Source organism: Halichoerus grypus, chromosome 5, assembly GCF_964656455.1.
Source record: "Halichoerus grypus chromosome 5, mHalGry1.hap1.1, whole genome shotgun sequence".
In the NCBI taxonomy this organism is placed as follows: Eukaryota; Metazoa; Chordata; class Mammalia; order Carnivora; family Phocidae; genus Halichoerus; species Halichoerus grypus.
The window spans coordinates 19,199,510-19,222,165 of NC_135716.1; the positions used below are offsets into that span (position 1 = coordinate 19,199,510).

A 22,656-nucleotide genomic window follows, 5' to 3' on the forward strand; every position below is an offset into this window, starting at 1 on the left:
TGACAGTGATGTCATTTCATAACTGATGAGCCCTGCAAGGCCAGCATTATTGAAAACAGTGTACACTTGACCACAGGTACTCCTATTAATACCCTATGTAATACTTAATCGTGCTTGCTCCTTTTCATATGATACTTCATTTGATTCTCAGTTATCCTGTGAAGTAGACACTGTTACCTACTTAAATTAGGCCAGTGTGAGGCACAGGTAGAAATTGGAGGGCAGGAGAATGGAGAAGCCAAGGTATTTCTTCCCTCTTTCTGCTTTGAGGACCATCGCCTGGAGCAGCTACGCCTCATCTGGTTCTAGCTCTTACCTGACAGTTCCTTCTTCCATGGGGCAAGCTCCCCATTGGCCGACCATGGTTTTGTTTCCTGCTCTGGTCCTCAGAATCTCCCCGCTCCGGAGCTCTACTCTCATCACTGCCCTCTCTCAGTCCCATTAGCTGTACCATGGGAAGAGCTTCAAGCCTTTGCTGGCCTAGGGTTGATTCTTCATTCCCACTTTGACTTTTCAGCTGTTCCAAAGCCTTTGTAACTAGCTCCATATATTCAGTCCTCTGGACTACCAGGCAATGCTCTGTTTTCTTGACTGGACCCTGAATGATACATAATAAACTGATTTTTATTATGTTCAAGGTAGATACTATTGTTTGGATGACTTTTTGAGTGTCAGGGAGAACAGGTGTTTACCTATATTTCTGAAACCAGAGAAAGAGAGAGACAGAGAGAGAGATTGATTTTAGTTCAAGGAATTGGCTTATGTGATTGTGGGGGCTGGCAAATCTGAAATCAATAGGGTAGACCACTGAGAAGGACAGGCTGGACACTGAGAGACTTACAGGGGGACCTGAAGCTGTACTCCACAGGTAGGTCTCTTTTTCCTCAAAGAAACTTCAGTTTTGCTGATAAGGCCTTTCAACTGATTGGATGGGGCCCGCCTGCATTACCCAGGATAATCTTTTTTTTATCCATCATGGGGAATGCTCATGGGTCAGGGCCTGGTCCAAGTAAGGGTAGTGTAGGGTTTCCCAGGAAGGGAAGCCAGGCGTGCTGGAGCCCTCAGGGTGTGCTTTGTGGTTCTGGGTGTGTTGGAGAGAATAAGTTCGGGTCCAGATGGAGGGGCAGGCGGAGGATGCCCTGCAATGTTCTGAGCATCAGAGGCAGCTCAGAGGACAGTGGAATATAATATAATCAACTGATTATAGATGTAAACCACATCTACAAATACGTTCACAGTAATACCTTGATTAGTGTTTAATTGAGTAAATGGATAGCATAATCTAGCCATGTTGACACATAAAACTAACCATCACACTGGAGAAGAGGAAGAAATGGAACAGAGAGCAAACAGACAAACGAGTGATTCACTGTCTGGTTGACAACACACACACAGGTACAAAAAACAATATGAGCACAAGTATGCTCACAGTGGTGATGGGAGTTTCAGCCACTTGGTAGAGTCCTAACCCTGTCTGCGAAGTCTAAGGTATCTACCTCTTAGGTGCCCCATTGTCTGGTAGTCTTGGTAATAGCCGAGGGCTCTTGTCTGGTTTCCAGAGCATTCTAGACTCTCCCACCTTCAATCCAATTTGAACTTCCTGCCAAAAATTTAGAGTCCCTTGAGTAAGTCATTAGCTTCTGCTTCAAGTTAATCTTTAATTAAAGCAAAAATACACACACACACACACACACACAGAGCACCTGCTCTACACCAAACTTGTCCTGGATGTTGGAGATATAACAGTAAACAAAATAGTGTCTGTGTTTATGGAGCTTACAGAGTAGTTAGGACTGGCTACATAATTTCTGAGACCTACTGCAAAGTAAAAATGTGGGGCCCCTTGTTCAAAAAGTATTAAGAATTTCAAGACAACAATAGAAAGCATTAAACTAAGTGTGAGGCCCTTCTAAATACAGGCAGCTTGTCTCTGAAACTGGCTTAAATTGCAGTGATCTGGCCTCGACCAACTACCCAACAGAAATAGGCGTTTCTGGTCCTCTGCTTCCAGTGGGGGTAAAACATGGAGGGAAGCTATTCTGTAACCGTGGTCTTCTTCCTCAGGGAGGGATTTTCCTGTCAGGATGTATTACCACTTGGTCTTCCATAGACCATACTGAGCATCTATTATACGCTAGACACTGTGTTAAGTGTTGCGGATCCAGCATCCTTTGTGTATCCATCAATAATAAACCATAGAATATCGTGGCATAATAAACAATAAAGTAGAGTTATGTAAACTGGGTATGGGACTCAAGATCTCTGAACAATAGCTCGCCTAATTTTATAATGAGGATAGTAATGGCGTACCTCCCAGGATTGCTTTAAGGTTAAATGAGATATGCTTATAAAGTAATGCCTGGTGTTTGGTAAATACTAAAAAAAAATGTAAGTGTTATTATTATAGCAACTTAAATAGATTAAAGTTATAAGAAACCGTAGAGTCAGTTTCATAAATACATACTTAGGTACCACCATGGAGATAGTTTACCATATGTTAAAATTAAAACTCAAATAAATTCTTACAAAGAAAACTCTTTCTACCTCAGTGCTGGCGTGCTCATTCAATAAAATGGGGGTGTTACCACAAAACGAAGTTGGGGCTGAAGGAGAAGAGTTCAGTGAAAGCATGCAACTCATTCTGGTAGGAAGAATGCTGAGGCAGGCAGGAGGGTTTCATGTGAGGGGCAGAGCTCGGGTCTATCTATAAAAAAATATTTACGATGCCCAGAAAAGCAAAAGGGAATGAGCTGCAAGGTTGGGGTACACGCAAAAGTCCAGGGTGTTGCCTGAGTGGGAAGCGCTGGTTGAGCTCTGGAAGCATCCCCTGAACAGTAGCTAATGGGATAGAGTTAGCACCATGAGCTCTGCCTTGGAAAGATGTAGGGATTCCTGCCAAAAAAATCAAGGGCTCAGGTAGTGTCATGGCGCCCAACCCTGTATGAGGCATGAATTCATGGCCGTGTTAGGAGAAATATTTAGGGTGGTTCCTAGACACATGTGCAGCATAACCAGGGCACGGAACCTGAAGTTGTTGAGGTAATGGAGTTACAGAAAGAGTTCTGATGAGGGCGGTTCCACTGTGCAGGGTAGCAGGGGTTATTGATGGTCCCCGGTTCAGCTGTTGGTCTGGTCTTTGTGCTCCAGGCACAGAAGAGACAACTCTCACCACAGCTCTCCTGAGGACCTACTGACTGCATGACTGCCTGGCTTAAAAGGCAAGGTCCTGGACCAAGAGTATGTTGTAAGCACGGGACATGTGGGTTTCAGGAAGTTAAGTCATGTTTTGTAAAAAGCCATTAGTGGATTTGTAACACCTCAGATTGCTGCTGTCTTTCCAGTGTTGTCTCTTTTCCTCTTCAGCCAACACGCCTGCCCCATAGAACTGGTGACCATTCTCTGGATGCATGATTTTTCTTCCTAAGCTTTGCCTACACCACTACTTTACTCTTGTACCTTCCTCCTCCTCTTCTTGACTAGGAGAGTCCCAGCTGTCGCATCAGGAGAGATGACATCTCCTCCATCCTAACCCTCATCTTGTGAGGCAGGATCAGTGTCTTCCTCCTTGGAACACACAGGACATTTCCTCTTCCAGCACTTAACAGTCTACTACTGCTTATGTTCCTGACAGTATGAATCCCTTAGATGTAAGGGTGAAGTCTTATTCATTGTTTAGTTCCTGAAGCCTGGCCCAGGGCTTGGCTTGTGGTAGGAATTTGGTAAGGACTCCTTGTGTAATTGAATGACTGGATGGATAACCATCCATTATTAAAATAGTTACCATAATATTTTGTAGATTCCATGTCTTAAAAATATTTGGTCGACTTCAAACTTGCTGAGTAAATATTCTCAAAGACTGTAGATGATTATTAAATCAAAGTAAATATAGTCCTTTCAAAAATGTTTATCCCTATTTTAGAAACATTAAGTAAATGCTTAGTACTTTTGCAAGTGACACTTAATGGATGATTAATATCGTAGAAGCCAAAATTTAGATTTAAAAAAAATTCTCCACAGAGCTAGAGCATTGAACTGTCAGAGGACAGCAATTGAACTGTTCCTAAGTGAAAATTTCTATTACACTTTACAGCGTATTTAAATCATATTAGCCTATTTTGTTTCTTTGTAACACTTGCCAAAGTTACTTTTTTATATTTGCTTATTTACTCTTCCTGACTTGTCTGCCTTCTACCACCATTCAGTGGCAGTGAGGCCACTGAATGAGCAGAGGACCCAGCACACAATTTATGCTATAGAAATATTTACTGAGGGGCACCTGGGGGGCTCAGTCGGTTGAGCGTCTGCCTTCAGCTCAGGTCATGATCCCGGGGTCCTGGGATCGAGCCCCACATCAGGCTCCCTGCTCAGTGGGGATCCTGCTTCTCCCTCTGCCTGCCGCTCCCTCTGCTTGTGCTCTCTCTCTCTCTCTCAAATAAATGAAATCTTAAGAAATGTTTATTGAATGAATGAATATGTTCAGAAAGCCAGACAGAAAAAAAATGACAAGAAAGATTTCTTTTTTCAGAAAGCCACGTTTCTTTAGGTTCTCAATAGTTAGTGTACTACGTTTACAGTTTTATAAATCTGAAGATGGATCTCCTATTTAAATAGTATAAAGGTAATTTTATATGAAACTTGTAATTAAAAGCCTCTGCAAAGGTCCAAGATCATCCAGAAAATGTTCGTACCTGGCATGATTTCCACACTGACATGGTACTACATTCGAAACACTGCCTTCCTATGTCTCATTTGCTGCTGCTGGGCTTTGATAGAATGTTCAAATGCCCTTGGAATTTTCCTTGTGGTTCTTTTACTCCAGAAAGGAACACGTCGGCCACAGATAGATTGTGTGTTGCGGAAAGGCAATCCGAGGAAGAGAACATAAGGCTAGAAAGAGGAGGAAAAACATGTCACCCTGTTTTCAAAGTTACATTCTGCTCAGAAATAACATTTCTATTGTCTGTTGTGGGACAGCTACAAAGAGCATGCCAGCAGACATGAAAGAGGCTTCTTCTCAGTGCGGGATGTGTCTGTACGTGGGATCCAACCAAATGCGTGTCAAGTTGGATATGTATAAACAAGCCTACTGGGTGAAGGCAGAAGATACATCTGTGTTGGGATTGTTGGACGGGGGGACAGGAAGGATAATCGGGATCAGGGAAATAGAATTTTGTAACTGGACATGTTGTCACTCCTAATAATTTTGGAGTCCTTTTACTTAAAAGAAGAAGAGAACAGATATCGGGTGAGCGGCTAACAGTGAATCCCATAATGGTATAAGTGTAATCAACAAAAATCATGAAAATGGTACATGAATGACTAGGGTTTGGAAAAACTATGCAGGAATCCAATGTTCATGGATGTCACATTAGGAAGAAATGCGGGGGGGGGGGTGTTCCCTCAGCAGAGCCCATCATAGCTCAGAGGTGTACTTGGGCAGACACACCTTTATTCAGGTCAGCTGATTTTAACGACAAACATTTTCATAGCATCATGGACACTGGCTAAATCGCTAAAAAATGAAGGGCTGTGGGCCAGTATCAGAATGAGTTATGTGGGCCAGGGAATCCCAAAGCAGGCTGTGTATCAGAGTCTCCGGAGAAGTTGCAAAAATAGAGATGTGTAGTCTCAATCCCTAGATACCAGAATTCAGTGGATTTGGGATTCAAGAATTGGTATTTTCACCAAATCATGGTGACGATAATTAACACTCATTGTAGATGTTCTCGAATAATCATACACACCAGACTTATCCAGGGCCTTTGCTATAAGTGCAGGTTCCTGGTACCACCTCTAGCACTTTTCCCCCTCCCCCCCCTTTTCTTTTTACAACCCCTAGCACTTTTGAATGATTGGGTCTTAGAAGGGGCAGACATCAGAATTTGTCCCTCGCAGCCTAGCTGATTCTGATGCAAGTTATCTGCAGACCACACTTGATCTTTGCTGAGCATTGTACTATGAGCCATTTATACACATTATCTGATTCCATCTTCCTAATGGTCTTACAGGAGAGGGACTTTATCACCCCCATTTTACAGATGAGGAAATTGAAACATGGAGAAGATAACTCATTCAAGATCACATTGCGAAGAGCTGAGCTGACTTGCAGACCAGAACTGTCTGACAGCAAGATTTATGCTCTTAATACTACATTGCCTCTCTGCTTCCAGGAGGTCAGAGAAAAAGAAAAATGAATCTTCCTAGTTGGGGCAGGTTTTATGAAGGCATTTAAACTAAAGTAGGATAAGTGGACTAACTAATGTTGAACTATCTCTAAAATGAATTATTTTTTGCTTCTGTTTATTTAGTTTTGAAAATCTGATAAATCCACTGAAAGCAAACATGTTCATATTTCTTTCATACAGTGAATAGTGTTACGGTGTCTGACGTTACTGAAGAGCTGTAAGACCAGGGCATGACTTTAGAAAATGCTGACGTGGTGAGAGGCTAGACACTCCCTACATTTTAATAGTCTTCCTCCTTCAAAGCACCCTTCCTTTCTCCTTTGAGGGAGAAATAAAATGAGAAAATCTCCAAGAAAACCCACAGACACACCCAGTGAGAACAAAACAGAAGATGCTGAAGCAGAGACTTTTTTTTTCTTAAGAACTCGCTCCTTTTGGATTTAATGATAATGTCAACTGCCTTTCAAAAGATGACTTTTTACCACATTATGAATTTCTGCCGCACATCAGCATCCCTGTAAAGGGCATGTTTCCTGGGTGTTAGAGAAGGAAAGGCTGTTAGTCAAAGATAACTTGTTTACCAAACAGGGACTGTAATTGAGAAGGCCCTTTGGAGTTAATGAAAATATAAAATAGCTTTCCCCACCAGACAGAGAAGAGTCTAATTTAATTATCTGCGAGTGTCACAGATTAGAAGCAGCCTTTCACCCATTTCTGGAAGCTGAGTCTGGGCAGCTCACTGCTTGTGAAAGGAACAGGGAATTGGAGCCCTGGGTGGGTGAAGAAAGCCCATGAGAGACACAGAGATCACAGGCGTCTGGGCTCTTTAAACAGTGCTAGACGGTGACAGTTTGCCGTGTTTATCTGGGTATGACTTCCATCCTTCAGTGTTCAGCTGGAGTCTCTGGAACGCCCTTTAGATCCCAGGCATTAGGAAGGTACCATGGATACCTCACGAAAATATAGAACCAAGAGCCCATGAGGACAGTCATCCCACACAAGATGAGAATTTCCAAAGGCTGCGTTTTCAAAAATTAGAAGGAATAAATAAGGGAGCAGAAACAGGTAGCATGTTAGGGGCAGAGGATTATTATGGAGATCTTTGTCATTTGTGAGAGCTGGGTTTCAGAAGCTTGGAGAGTCCCTAAATCTTGAAGCCACTGTATCGAAATTTCTCCAATAAACTTCAGTTTTCCAAGAAAGATCACTAACTTACATCTTTCCCTGACCCTTCACTTGATCCCCTGCACTAGGTGTCCACTTTTTTTGGTATCCACCTTTCATACAGAGACAAAGGTGGTATTTCTTCAAGAGAACCACCAGCTCGGCCACGATGAATACACACACACACACACACACACACACACACACACACATTTTGAGGATGGAGGCTGCTCTTAGCCAATCTGTCTCAACAGCTAATACCCCCTGTTATACCTCAGCCTTCAGTTAATTCAGGTCACACTGCACTTCAGTGGAATGTTGGGGCCCTTGAGGAGCACAAGGCACTCATGGAAACCCTGCCTGTGAGTTCTGCGAATCCATTTGCCGGGATTGTGCACTTATTTCTCAACAAGTAAGTGTCTTTATTTGATGGCAAGTTGGCAGTCTGTGGGCCATGCCTGGCTTCCTTGCAGGTGTATTTTCTCAGTCCCTGTGTTGTTTAGTTTTTTTAATTTTTATTAGAGGAATTTAATTTTTTTCATATAAAAAGAAAAAAAAACAATAATGAACCTCCAGGTGCACATAACCCAATTTTTATGATTGTCTATATTAAGTCTATCTTGTTTTCTCTATTTACCCATTTTGGGGGGGGAATAGAGGGAAGAGGACATGCAGGAGATTTTTAAAGTGCCAGACTTCATATCACTTCATTTCATATTATTGTTTTTCTAACTTGAATTAGTTGCCAACCGAGGTAAGCAGAATAATGCTTTCCCAGAGATGTTCACATCCTAATCCTCAGAACCTATAGATACATTGTCTTACATGGGAGGAAGGACTTTGCAGATGTAATTAAGGATCTCGAGATGGTGAAATTATCTTGAGTTATCTCAGGGGGGGATTTAATCACATGGGTCCTTATAAGAGGGAGGCAGCAAGGTCAGAGTCAAGAGCAGGTGATGCTGTGACAGAAACAGAGGGTGAAAAGGCAATTTGATGTGGAATCATGAGCTAAAGGAATTAGGGAAGCTTCTAGAGGTTGGAAAAGGTAAGGGAATGGATTGTCCCCTAGAGCCTCCAGAAGGCAACAGACCTGCCATCACCTGGATTTTAGGACTTCCGATTTCCAGAACTGTAAGAGAATAAATACCACTATTTTTGTGGTGATTTCTTAGAACAGCGATAGGAAACCAGTACACAAACTTTTAAAAATAGGGAGAATTCACATTTAAAAAATACAAATTTATGGGTTCTTTTGAAATGCTTCTTTTGACAACATTGTGTCTATTATCTTTCCTGGTAATGAATGATTGGCTAATGCTAAAAAGAAGCTCCCCAAAAGAAGCTCCCCCGTAAATGGGATAGGGGTTGTCTTTTTTTTTTTTTTTAAACATGTGGTTCTCTGTAGTCTCTAAATTTGTGACTCCTTGTGTAGAAGATTCTGTGGTTGATATAACCCTATAACATTGCTGAAAGCATATGCTTTGAATCTGGTGTTTTTGCAGCCATGAGCTAGGAGGGTCAGGAACCGCTTAACTTCCTAGTGGGTCAAATATCTAGGAAAGTATGGTAGTTACAAATATCCAAATTTCATAGCCTACTGTACTCTATTATATGTTGCTGAACATAGGATATATGGTTGATTGAGAACTGCACAGCCCATTAATTTGGACTTAGAACTGGCAGACATTTGTACCAGAGTGAGCACCACCAGTGAAGAATAGGGTTTGCTAAAATAACAAAAGCCTGCAAATTAAATTTATAGTATAATGGAATATTTCACTGCCTTTAGAAAACAGACCATGTTTCATTTACTAGCCCTGCAATTGTGCAATGAAGAATAAACATAAGGGACTAATTTTGTCTCAGCTACTCGTTATAAATAGAAATATCCCTCAGTGGAAAGACATATTAAGGGTTATGAGTCATTTACAACTTAGTCTTGAATTACTTTAATCAGATGTGAGACTTGGGGAATAAAGAGCTTTGATTACTCAGAGGAACTTGCACTGAGCTGATGTCTGGCCTGAGGGGAGCCCCGTGTGCCAGGAGGTGGAAAAGAAGGGCGAGGAGTATGTTGCCAAGTTGCACAGAGCTGGACCCCATGCACCCCAGTCCGTGGGAGACGCTACAGCCGAGTTCCCAGCTGGTCTTCCCTCCTGCCTTTCCCCTCACGTCCCCACATTGCCCCCCTTTTCCTTTCTTCTGAGAGGGAGCTTTGTGATCTGAAAAGTATCACAGCTTTGAGGTCAGGAAGGCACATACGTGGCTTTGTAACTATCACTATGTAACTTTGGCTAGTGCGTGACCTCTCTGAGCCACGGTTTCTTCTTCTGGAAAACGTAGATAATAATACATGCTTCGAGGTGTTGAATGGGTTAAGGGAGGGGAAGCGGAGCACCGTGCTGATATTATTTCCTAAGGCTGCCCTAACGAACTACAACAATCGGACGACAGCAATGGATTGTCTCACGGTGCGGGATGCTAGAAACGCACGAGTCAGGCACCAGCAGCGTCCCTCGCTCCCGAGGGCTATGAGGGCGCATCTGCTCCCTGCCTCTCTCCTCACTGCCGGTGGTTTGCTGGCAAGCTTCAGCATTCTGGGGCTCGATCACTCCTGTCCTCGTGTCCACGTGACATTCTCCCCGTGTCCACATTTCCCCTCTTACAAGCAGACCAGTCATATTGGTTTAGGGTCTGTTGTGTTCCAGTTCGACTTCGTCTTAACTAACTACATCTGCAATGACCATCTTTCCTAAAATGGTCACATTCCGTGGTATTGGGGGTTCAGACTTCGCCATCTGAATTTGGAGGAGCGGGAGCCACCATGTAATCCACAACCCTGCTAATCACACAGTAGGCTCTTAATACACATTTACCCCTTCAGCCTCTCTTCCCTTAATAAAAGAATTCTTTTCCTGTGATGTAGATTTTTAAACCATCAGACTGTTGGGGCACCTGGGTGGCTCAGTCGTTAAGCGTCTGCCTTCGGCTCAGGTCATAATCTCCAGGTCCTGGGATCGAGCCCCGCATCAGGCTCCCTGCTCAGCGGGGAGTCTGCTTCTCCCTCTCCCTCTGCCTCTCCCCACAGCTCCCACTCTCTCTCTCTCTCTCTCTCTGTATCTCTCTGTCTCAAATGAATAAATAAAAAAAAAAATTAAAAAAAAAAAAAAACCGTCAGACTGAAATGACTCAAAACCTAACATGTCACGTTCTCTCTAAACCTTTCTCTCCTAAGTGTCCCTTCTAAGTTACTACTATTTTTGAGGTCCAAAGATAGAGCAAATCCCAAACAATTCCGACCTTATTCAATTATAATTTTGTATAATTCAGGCAGGGAGCGGCGTTGAAATTTACTTTTGGACTTTCCTCAGAAAAGGTTGAACTGAGCACACAAGTAAACAAGATGAAAGGGAATGTTTACAAGTTTAAAAGAACAAACCCATATGAAGCAGTGTAAGGAATTCATTTGCGTAGAAACAGCAGGTCTCCTCTTCAAACAGCTGGTGTTTGGACGTGTCCAAAGGAAGTTGCCAAGTCCTGGGGGGAAACTCAGGTTGTTCCCAGTTGAGCCAAGGCACCGAGTGGGGAGGCAAATACATCTTCTGACTCTAAATGGAATGGTTGGTGAGATAGGCTTCTAGGAGCTGGGGCTCCCTCATGAGAGAAGGAATTGACAGGTCGGGCAAGTCTAGATCCAAGAAGCTGGGTGAGGGAGGTGAAAACAGCTGATGATCATGGAGCCAGAGTGTCTCTGGAAGGAAGGAGAGAATAAACTGTCTAGTAGTAAAAACTAATGTGGGCAGGGGGGAAAAAAAAAGGCAGAATTATTCAAAATGGGCATGACAAGGCAACACACAGCAGAATCCAGTTTGGGGGTCCAAGTTCATGACCAGGTTTTCTTCCAGAATGCTGAGTGTTGGGTGGTTCAGAGTAGGATTTGGGTAGTGTAACTACACACCCCTTCTCTTTTCTGGGGTTCCCAACTGAGAGTGAGAGGGAATGATGTACTAATGAAGAACAAGGAAAAAACCCATATTTATTAATAGCTAGGCAAGTGCGCAATGAGCCCTAATTAATGCCAAACTCAGATAAATGCTGCATCATATAGAACATGGCCGAAGTGATGTGTCTTGCCTCCTCTGGCCTCTTTTGAAGCTAGGATGCTTGGGTATTGAAATGAGTCAACAGTGTGGACCAAAATGGCCAGGCTGCTGTAGGACCAGTCCAGCATACATGTTCCCTTCATGCAAATATGGTGATTTGCAGTGAATGGGTCGTGACCACAGACACCCACTTGTGATGAATATGACAATGCCTTCTATTAAAAAAGACCCAGTGACAGCTCTAGATCTGAACAATTAGAGTCACAGCCCCTCTTTCCTTGGAGGGGAAGTTAATTAGATTGGGATAGACAATGGGCAGAAAGGCGCTCCCCTTTCCTGTAGTTGAGTTCTCCAGTAAGGTTGTCATTCTGCTTTTCGCAAGGCAGAGAAGAGTGTAGGCTAGAAAATCATCCCCAACTTAACAAGCCACAGGCTTGGGTGGCTGTGTCTGGTTCTTCCAATTTTTTAGTCCAAATTGATTACGCGTAGCCTGAACTGGAAGTGACACAGAGATACAGAGTAATCCAAGTAGAATCCAACAGTCTTTAAGAAGCGAGACGAGACTTTGGAACGTATCTTAGAATGTGGTCATTTTGAAGAGCTGTCTCATTAGCAGTAAGCAAAATGAGGAAAAACAACTGAAAGGCCAGGTTCATGTGGTTGAACTGCTCTGTGCCTCGATGGGGACTAGACCTTCATGTGCCTTCTATCTCCTCTTTCCATGATGCTGTATGACAAAAGAAGATTTAAAACCCTGGCTGTGCACTTATCTCCTTGGATATGTGTCATCTGCCCTAGGGTTGGCTTCATTATGAAATCCTGGGGACCAAAGCATTACTTTTAATAGAGCCATCAAAGGCTTCTTTAGAGTACATTAACATCTGACCTTCTGCATACTCAGTAAATAAGATAACTTTCAAAAAACATACCCCGTGTCTGCAAATGTTTAAAGAGAGAAAAAGAAAACTGGAAAACTGACTGAAAATGTAGTGGGTTCTTGCCATTTTCTTATGATTAATGTCTTGGCTTTACCCCCCTCTTCCCAATTCATGTCCACTCAGGACCTCAGAATGTGACCTGATTTGGAAATAGGGTCTTTGCAGATGTAATTAGTTGAGTTCATACTGGAATTGGGTGGGCTTTAAATCCAGTGGCAGGTGTCTTGATGAGAAGGCCACGTGAAGACACACAGAAAGTCCATGACACAATGGAAACAGAGATGGGACTGACACAGCTTCAAGGAACACCGGTGGCTACCAGAAGCTGGAAGAGGCAAGGAAGAATTCTTCCCTAGAGCCTTGAGAGGGAGCATGGTCCTGCTGTCCCCCAGAGGTGATTTATCCATAATGCAAGCACCAGAGTCCTGCTATGCTAACTTGCATGTTGACTCTAGTGAGAGTTCTATTTATGAACCCTGAATCTGGGGCTTTATTGTATATGGCTTATAGAATTCCAGAGCCAGTTTCAGAATTTGGCAGGAGGGAACACATTTGAAATCGGGGACTGCTGCTATTGGGAACGTTGGCATGTGAAAATGATAACCTCCCTAAATGTCCCGCAGTCAAACCATATTTCTCTTTCCTTATTTTCATTCTGCTTTCTCTAACATTTTTCAGCATTGTCTTGACATGTATCAAACCAGACGGATCATTCTGTCTGTTCCCCACTGTAAGCCACCCTTGAAGTCACCATGTGATCCAGGTGCCAACAGTTTGGGAGTTGTGTGAGAGGAGAGAAGCGAATCCAGTAGCGAGTCCGATGGAGCTGAGGCTCCCTCAGAGCCTGGGTTCTGAACTTGCTGGCCAGTCCCCTTTCCCGTTCTCCTCTGCCTTCTCTTCCTTTCCATTCGGCTCTGCATCCCAGGTGTGGGTGTCCCACCTGGCTCCCGACCGCTGGGTCCTGGTGTTGTTTGGGACCAGCTAGAAGAGGGCTGCAGACTGCGACTTGTTAGCATGTTCCCTGTGTTCCCGTGGCCACATTGAAACTTGTTCCTCTCCTTTTGGTGAAGTGGAGGGGATCTTTATCTGCCTCTCTGAGAGTTGGTGCAGGGATCAATTATCTCATGTTTGTAAAGCATTTGGAAGTTGATAACTGCTATTTATTATTACCCTGGTATCTTGTCCTTTGTTCTACATTCCTAGCAATCTGAGGTGAAGAGACTTAAATTAAAAAGTTGCCAAGATCTCCCAAACACAAGTTGTGATTGACCTTCTTTCTCTGTGAACTTTTTTTATCCTGCTCTTAGTCACTAGCCTCACATCCAGACCTTTCTTCCTGAGCAGGGTAGCTGGAAGCAAGTGTGTGCGTGAGGTGTGGGATGGGGATAGTTTAACGTTTCCAGTATCTGCCATATGGGAGGTGCTTTATATACATTGTCTCATTTAATCCTCATAAAAATATGCATAGGAGGCCATTATCGGCACGGTACACATCAGTGAACAAGTGCTTATAGCAGTTAAGAAATCTCTTCAAATCTCTCAGCTGGGAAGTGGCAAAGCCAGATTTCGAAGATGTTGCCGTTTGGCTCCAAAGCCTCTGAGCTGTCCCTGCCACTCTGTGCTCAAGGAGAAGGTAGAAAATAACCATGTTAGGAAGAGTGAGTTGGCATGGATGGAGAAAAAGAGATCCATACATTGGTTTTTTTGCCCTATGAATAGAGTCCATGGAACACAGAAGTAATAAAGCAAGAGTCCTAGTAGCTGAAGCAGTCCCAGCCTAGGAGCAGGCAATTTTAAACTGAAAAAGCAATAACTTTGTCTTACCCCATTCTTTTTTTTTTTTTTAATTTATTTATTGATTTTATAGAGAGAGGGGAGTGGGGACGAGGGGCAGAGGGAGAGGGAGAGAGAGAATCTTAAGCAGACTCCCTGCTGAGCATGGAGCCCGACTTGGGGCTCGATTTCAGGCCCCTGAGATCAGGACCCTGAAATCACTACCTGAGCCAAAACCAAGAGTTGGTTACATAGACTGACTGTGCCACCCAGGCTCCCCTGTCTTACCCCATTCTTTGACAAGGGAGGACATTAGACCCAGAGAGGCAAGTAATTCTTACCCAAGTTTATTCAGATCATTTGTTTGATAGGCACTATTCCTACTTTGATATGGTAATAAGAATATCTAACATTTTCTTTTAAATTAATGTATAGTTGACATACAATACTGTATTGGTTTCAGATGTGTAACATAGTGATTGGACAATTACGTACATTACAAAATTATCACCACGGTAAGTGTCGTTACTATCGGTTACCATACAAAGTTATTACAGCATTATTGACTATATTCCCGATGCTGTACCTTTCATCCCTATGACTTGTTTATAACTGGAAGTTTTTGCCTCTAACTCCCCTTTACCTGTGTCGCTCATTCTCCCATCCCCCTCGCACCTGACAACCACCAGTTTGTTCTCTGTATTTGAGTCTGTTTCTGTCTTTTGACATTGTTTTGTATTTTAGATTCCACATGTAAGTGAAATCTTAGGTTATTTGACTTTCTCCGTCTGACTTAACTTCATTTCACATAATACTCTTTAGGTCCATCCACGTTGTCACAAATGGCAAGATCTTATTCTTCTATAGGGCTAAGTGATATTCCATTATACATAATGGAATATATATATATATATATATACACACACACACACATACACATATATGTGTGTATATATATATACACATACACACACATATATATAATGGTATATACAATGATAGATATATAATGGTGTGTATATATATATATATATAGTGGTATATATAATGGTATATATATGTGTGTGTGCGTATATATATATATATATACACACACACATAATGATACACACACACACACACACCATATCTTCTTTATCCACTCATCTGGCAATGGACACTTAGATTGCTTCCATATCTTGGCTTTTGTAAATAATGCTGCTATAAACATAGGGGTGCATATATCTTTCCGAATTAGAGTAGCTACTATTTTTAAAGGCTTGCTTGCTTACTGTATGCAAGACACTTTTCTAAGCCCTCTGTGTGTATTAATTAATTGTACAACTTTGCCTAGGCAACCGCAGTACTATTCTTTTTTTGGAAATAACCTACAAAAAAGGTACTGAGAGGTTTTGGTACAACTGTCTCTGAAAATAATCTGCAGATTCTAGGTATTTTAGAGAAAACAAGGTCAGCAGCTTTCAGACTGTATCCCAGTGGTTGCTAGGAGCCTCGCTCAGAGGTGCGGCTCCTGTGTGGCTGGTGCTAAGACAAAGGCATAAAGTCTCGGATCTCAACCAGGCTGTAACCCCATCCAGAGCCTCTTTCAATTGTTTTACATTTTGTTCTTTGACCTGTGATTTAATCTGATCAGAGTGATCAAAGAAATTTAAAAGTTTGAAAGCTGTTGACGTAGATGACTTACGAGCCCTGTCTCAAATAGAGGATTTAATGACTCTACTTCCCTCAGGGTTTTTTTTTTTTTTTTTTGAAGAGAATTGACATGTAACATTTTGTAAGTTTAAGAGATACAACGTGTTGATCTCCTACATTTATTTCTACTTCCCTCAGTTGTTACCAGTGACTTCTTTCCACCCTCTCAAATTCTTGTCATTTTGTAAACCTTTTCTCTCATGCTCTGCCGAAGTGACGAAGGGGACAGGATTCAGCTCATCCCAGTTGTGCTTCAGGGTAATTTCAGAATTGTGTGTCTGTTTCCCTGTGTCTTCTCCTTCACCTTCTTCATGAGAAACATGATCAGTTCTTATATATATATATTCTAAAGCCCTAAAATATTTTGTGGTATATATATCACAAAATATTTTAGGGCTTTAGAATGACTCATACCTATCTATACTATTTGACACATGAGTGAGTTGGTGATTCCACCATTAGAAAGGTCTGCATTTTACTGTTGGCATTCACTGTTAAGGTTTATTTTGCCAACTTAATACTGTTTTTGAAAAATGATGCTTATTTGTGTTCACATTTAAATGGTCCCAAAGTTAATGGAGCAGATCTGACTAGGTAAGTGAGATAGGCACTTTGGAAGGATCATTTGTAGCTTTTCCAGTCCAATTTATTGAACTGGAAAAGTAATTTACTAAGTGTAATGTAGAGGCTAGAAAAAATTTATTCCAAACCCCGCCAACACTATGCCTTGAGACCATAGCTTGATTACCTTGTGGAGTCTAGTACATTGCTTGCTGTAACAATTTATTTTGATATCTTAAAGATTTGTTGTTCTGTTGGAAAAAGCAATAGGCTAAAACTAGATTTTTTTTAATATGTATCAAATGCATAATTGAGAAATAAGTCAGGTAGTTATTCACATACTAGTATAAATAGCTTTACAGTGATTTCTTCTTTCTAGAAAGGGAGGGTTTTTTTTTTTTAAGATTTTATTTATTTATTTGAGAGAGGGGATGAGAGAGAGCATAAGCAGGAGGGAGGAGCAGAGGGAAAGGGAGAGGCAGACTCCCCAGTGAGCAGGGAGCCTCATGTGGGGCTTGATCCCAGGACCCTGGGATCATGACCTGAGCTAAAGGCAGACACTTAACTGACTGAGCCACCCAGGCGCCCTGAAGGGGAGTTTTTATTTGGAATTGTTGGGGGGGGGGTGCATGATCATTGTGTAATGGATTCTTCCTGGAAGAACTTTGGGATGGATGGGAAAAGAATGAGTTGAAATTGTTAGCACCGAAGATATTCTTGGTTTCCTTATGTATTTTTTTTTCCCAAAAAAAGTGTCATATTGTTGCCATTTCCAAAGAATTCCTTTTGACAAGTTTAGAAACCAGTGAGTCTGCTGCAATTTTCCCACCCTATGGTTCACTGAGGGTCTTACCATCTGCCAGATATTATGCTAAGCACACTATATACGTGGTCTTTCTTTCTTGCTTGCTTTCTTTCTTTCTTTCTTTATTTAAAGTAGGCTCCTCGCCCAACTTGGGGCTTGCACTTACTACCCTGAGATTAAGAGTCACATGCTCTACTGACTGAGCCAGCCAGGCGCCCCCCATGTACGGTCTTATTTAATCTCCACTCTAGCATTATGAGGTATACGCTACTTACCAGGTTCTAAATGGTGCTTATTCTGCACTGTGGTAAGCATTTTAGACATTTTAACTCAACCTTCACCACAGTCCTCGGGTATAGGTACTATTATTTCCCCATTTTACAGATACAGAAACTGAGATACAAAGAGATGAGCTGACTTGGCCAAGATCCCACAGCTAGTAAATTGGGAAGAGCTATGATTTATGTTCAGGCATTCTAGCTCCAGAGACAACACTCTTAACCACTGTTGTGTGCGATATTATCTTTATCGGTAAGGAAATAGAAGGACAGAGAATAATAACTCTCCCAAAGTCACCTGGGCAATAAATAATGGAGAGAGGGGGACTCAGATTCAGGCAGCCCATAAAACTGTGTAACCTATAAGTCTCACCCCTTCCGCCATCTTGCACATCTTCTCTGCTTTGATCATTCAGTCTTAAAGCCACTTCAATACAGATGTCACTGTGGCACTTAAGAAAAGTAATGATAAGAATAGAAAGGGAAGAAATTAGCTTTATCATTTATTCAGTTTACTGCCTAGCTTAATTTTGAATAGATTTTGGATTGCGGTTTGTCATGAAAGGGTTGAACCTTCACTGAATTGCCAGCGTCCAAGACGACCTTGACTTCATATAGCGCAGTGATTCTTAATCTTTAATGAGCTACCCAAAGGTCTTGCTAAAATGCAGATTTTGATTCAATAGGTCTAGGATGTGATGCTGATGCTCCTGGGACATGATCCATGCTTTGAGTCACAAGGCTAACACCGTGTTTTCAAACTGAGCATAAAGATGTATCTCAGGGCCCAGAGTTCACATTGGAAGGAGGGAATTTTCATAGATGGAAGAACATGTACAGAGTTTGGGATGATCAACACCGGGGGGGGGGGGTGGCTCATGAGATAAGACCTGAGCTACCTGACTCCCAGGATTGGAAGGGACCTTAAGGGTCACCTGCTCCAAACATCCAACTTGATGTTTGAATCCTCTCATATCCCTGCCAGGTCATTTCACTCCCAGAGTTAAGGAATTTTCTGTGCTGAGTGAAACTAAGAGAATTTTAAGATGGTGCCTGAGTCACAGAAACAGTCCAGATGAAGGGCTCTGATGTCTCCTACCTCTCCAGACAGACATTTGCCTCCATAATACATTCTCAGAGCCTTTGGGTATTTCTTCAAAAGCTTTCAAACCTTACCATTTCCTGATAAAAACAATGTACTCTACCAGAGAACCATCTGGGAGTGCTTATTTCCCCAAGCATCTGCGTCTCACTCTGAAATAGTGATTTCAGGGCTGACTGGCAGGTGAGAACAGTGACAGATGTCGGGCAGCTGGGCTCCTTCTTGGCTGTGCTGACGATCCGTGCCAGGGCCCTTGAGAAAACATATTTTCCAGAATCAAGAATCCTGCGACCATGAATGGTTTCTTCTCATTTTGATTTCACGACCTGAACCCAAGGCTCCTATGGTCAGGTCTTCGGATCGCGGGGGAAGCCAGCTTCTCCTTTCGTCTCTCCTCCTGCAGGCTGTGACTTGACGGCGCCCTGTTTTCTGTTCCAGGTGCCCGGGGAGAGCGAGAAGCAGTGGAAGCCGGCCCTGGTCGTACTGACCGAGAAGGACCTTTTAATCTACGACAGCATGCCGCGGAGGAAGGAAGCCTGGTTCAGCCCAGTTCACACGTACCCTCTTCTTGCCACCAGGTAGCCTTGGCCTTGTGTTTGAGTCTGATGTACTTGCAGTTGGAGACGGTTCTGGTCAATTACAAGTATTTCAGCACATTATATTCCTGCTTCCTGTTGCATCAGGAACTGAGAGCTCCCGCAGAATATAGCCACACATTTCTATCCGGATAGGTGAATTATCATTGACGGCCCGGCATGGGGCAACACGGACCCAAAGAACAAACTGCTTCTCCGTCGTGAAGGAACAGTGACATCTGGGAGATGGTCCACACCCCGTCACCTTCCTGGGTCTCCACCCCAGTTCCTTTGAGAGGAACTATGCCCATGCGTTTACAGTCTTGAAACTCAGGTAGAATCGTCAAGCAAGGGCCTTCACTTGTGGCACAGGGATTGTCATATGGGAATGTACTATTACTGTGCTTTTTACAGTTTGCTCGGCGCGAGACCCCATAGCAAGTTCTTCCTCGGTTGTTGGTGTTTCCTGTGGAAATGGGGCTGCCAGGGTCTGTCTGTTTCTTAGGACCTTCGATGCATGTTTATTGTTCATGTGACATATTATCTTAATGCATCATGTGCTTATCCTCTTTTTGAAGGTCTTTATTCTGAGCCCAAAAGTGCACCAAACCTGAGTCTTGATCCAAGTAGTTGACAGCTTCCAGACTTGGCTCCTGTTGCCATCTCTTTCTGTATGTGCTTTATGATTCTGGACACAGTTTTCATTACTCCTCTACCTCTCCTTCCTTACCTAGAAGGTAGGCATGCTAATGTAACGTTTATGGCCTCCCTGGCATCGTGCTTGGCGGTATGGGGCCCTAAAATGCCTGTGAATGAATTACTGACCAGTGTGGGACAAACTCTGGAAGAAGTTTGGGACAACAGACAGAAAGCATAGAGGACTGAGGTTTGGGGGCTTCTGTCCCGAGCAAAAGATAGATAGAAACAAGATGGGTTCTCCATTCTGAAGGGACTGAGGTGCCAAATAGGTTACAGCCAAGATTCGGGTGCAGGGAAGAGAATGAGACACAGGAGCAGAACAAGAGGAGACACGAGATTAAAATGGCAATGGTGTGTGGAGCTGAAACTCCTTTCAAAGCCCTCTTACATCCACGTATGGTGATTATGGAGAACAGCAAGGGTGACCTGAAGAAGAAGTGATTATCGGCCCCAGAGGTGAATAGAGGAGGAGGCCTTCAGGGTCAGGGACCACACCTAGAGCATTTAGATACAAATAAAAGAAAATAACAAAACAGTAGTTTAATTTTTGAGTATCCTAAGCCTTAAAATCTTTGGCAGGATAGCTATGAAAGCACTATTGATGTTTGCAATAAAATCTCAATAATCAGAAGCCAAACATCCTAGAATGTTCCTGTGGAGCTTCAGCCTGTGTCTTGGGGTCCATTCAAATTCATCCCAGCCTCCATCACGTTCCACAGCCCTCACCCATGGGCACTGATGTGCACATTCTGAGACATTCTCACAACTGGAACCAAAGAAGGATTAGACCATAGTCACGGTCTTCCAGGGTACTAAGCAGAGAAATTGGACTCAGGCCTCTTAGACTGATTTTCGGGAACAAAAGTCTCTGTAAGGTGAAGTTTCTAGGTAACTCTCAGGCGACTTGAAAATAAAACTTACCTCATGCATAGCCTACTCGTAGTTTCTGAGCGTTCTGACATGGAGGCTGCCTTTTTATTCATGCATGCATGCATTCAGGATTTTAAAAAACTCAGCGCCTCAGTCTACACTAGCCACATTTCAGATACTCAGTAGTTGTGACTAGTGGCTACTAAGTTGGACAGCACCGATCTTAGAACATGTCCATCGTCACAGAAAGTTCTGTTGGACAGCACCACCCTAGAGCATAAACGACTAGCTCCGAATTTGTCCTGATTCGGGCAAGTGACTGGACTGACACGCTCCAACGGCAGTGTGTCCAAAGCTCAGGCTGCCTGACGGGAGGTCGTCTTGCAGGCTCTTGGGGCCGTCTACACAGCAGGCCGTCAGTGACTCTGGGAAAAGGGTGCACAGGCGCAGCAAATGGATCTGAGTAGGTTTGGGTGGGGCACCAGCAGTAACTGTGAAAGGCTCCGGAGCCACAGGCGTGTCAGGTCTGGGCTGTGAGCAAAGCACACGAGTAGCCCGAAGCCACGAGCCAGCGTCCGCTGTGGAAATAAATAATGGAAACCCTTTCAGTGCGAACTGTGCTCAAGATGCATCCTAAGAAATCGGCGCCTACCGTCTACACCTAGAGGAGATGCAGTGGTGATACCTGACCTCCCAGTTTACTGCCTCTTTCCCAAATCACCCAGCCTCACCACTGAACTGCAGAATCAAAACGTGCTGTGTGTGTGTGTGAGCCCTACAAGCAGTGGTACGCTGAAGCTCCTAACCATGCCCCTGATCTCCAGCCGCTAGCCCGGGAGGCAGAGACTGTCCGCGGCGTTAGGGCAGCCCCGGCTCTACGTTCTTATTTCGTGCCCTCGAGCTACTAGCTAACTTGCCGTCTGCTCCTGAGCAGCAGCTTGGAAATGCAGGAGCTGGAGTTTCCGTCTTCGTTTTCCTCCCGCCAGAAGAGTGCCTCCCCCTCCCGGGCTGATCGCTCCGCCTCCTCTTCCCGGGCTGATCGCTCCGCCTCCTCTTCCCGGGTTGATCGCTCCGCCTCCTCTTCCCGGGTTGATCGCCCCGCCTCCCCCTCCCGGGCTGATCGTCCCGCCTCCCCTTCCCGGGCTGACCGCCCCGCCTCCCCATCCCGGGCTGATCGCTCCGCCTCCCCCTTCTAGAGTCCTCCTCCGTTAGACGCCGCGGTGGAATGCTGCTTTCGCTCCAAAGCGTAGTGCAGATCTACTGTCTTGTGCAGCATGGTCATCTTCCCTCCACCACCCTGCAGATGTGTTTAGAGAAAGGCTTTTGGAAAGCAAACAAAAAGCGAGGAGAACGACCCGTCCCTTCGCCGGAATCCTGCCATCACATGGGGGAGCCGCAGTCCTTGTGTGGCTCCAGGCTATGGAGCTGGGCTCCCTGCAGCTGAAGGCAGAAACTCATTCTATCCTTGCGGACAAAGCTGGCTGTTTGAGATGAGAGGCTGGGCTGAAGCTGTTCGCTTCCCACAGAGAACTCCCTGCCAGAGGTGGTAGAAGTCAAAGGGAAACTCTGGATCTTTCCATTACCTAAGTTACCCCGGTCTTCCACCGGCAGCTTCCCAGTCACATATTGAAGTTCATCAAGTGATTCATTTACTTGCTCTGTGTTCCATACGGTCACATATGGCAGTGTGTTCTGCATATATGAGCACTTAGGCTCATGGCCTATCTAGTAGCATGATTTGTCTTTGAGTGCATTTTTCTTTTTTTTTTTTTTTTTTTAAGATTTTATTCATTTGACAGAGAGAGAGAGAGGCAGAGGGAGAAGCAGGCTCCCCACTGAGCAAGGAGCCCGATGTGGGGCTCGATCCCAGGACTCTAGGATCATGACCCGAGCCAAAGGCAGACGCTT

General features: G+C 43.8%; 1 protein-coding gene across 1 annotated transcript in view; it reads left to right on the forward strand.

Moving 5' to 3' along the window:
• Nucleotides 1-22,656, forward strand: part of SNTB1 (syntrophin beta 1) — a 223,107-nt gene that overhangs the window by 172,686 nt on the left and 27,765 nt on the right. Inside the window, exon 4 of the mRNA XM_036068665.2 lies at nucleotides 19,043-19,182. Coding sequence (XP_035924558.1) covers nucleotides 19,043-19,182 — 140 coding nt within the window. The remainder of the gene's footprint in view (nucleotides 1-19,042; nucleotides 19,183-22,656) is intronic.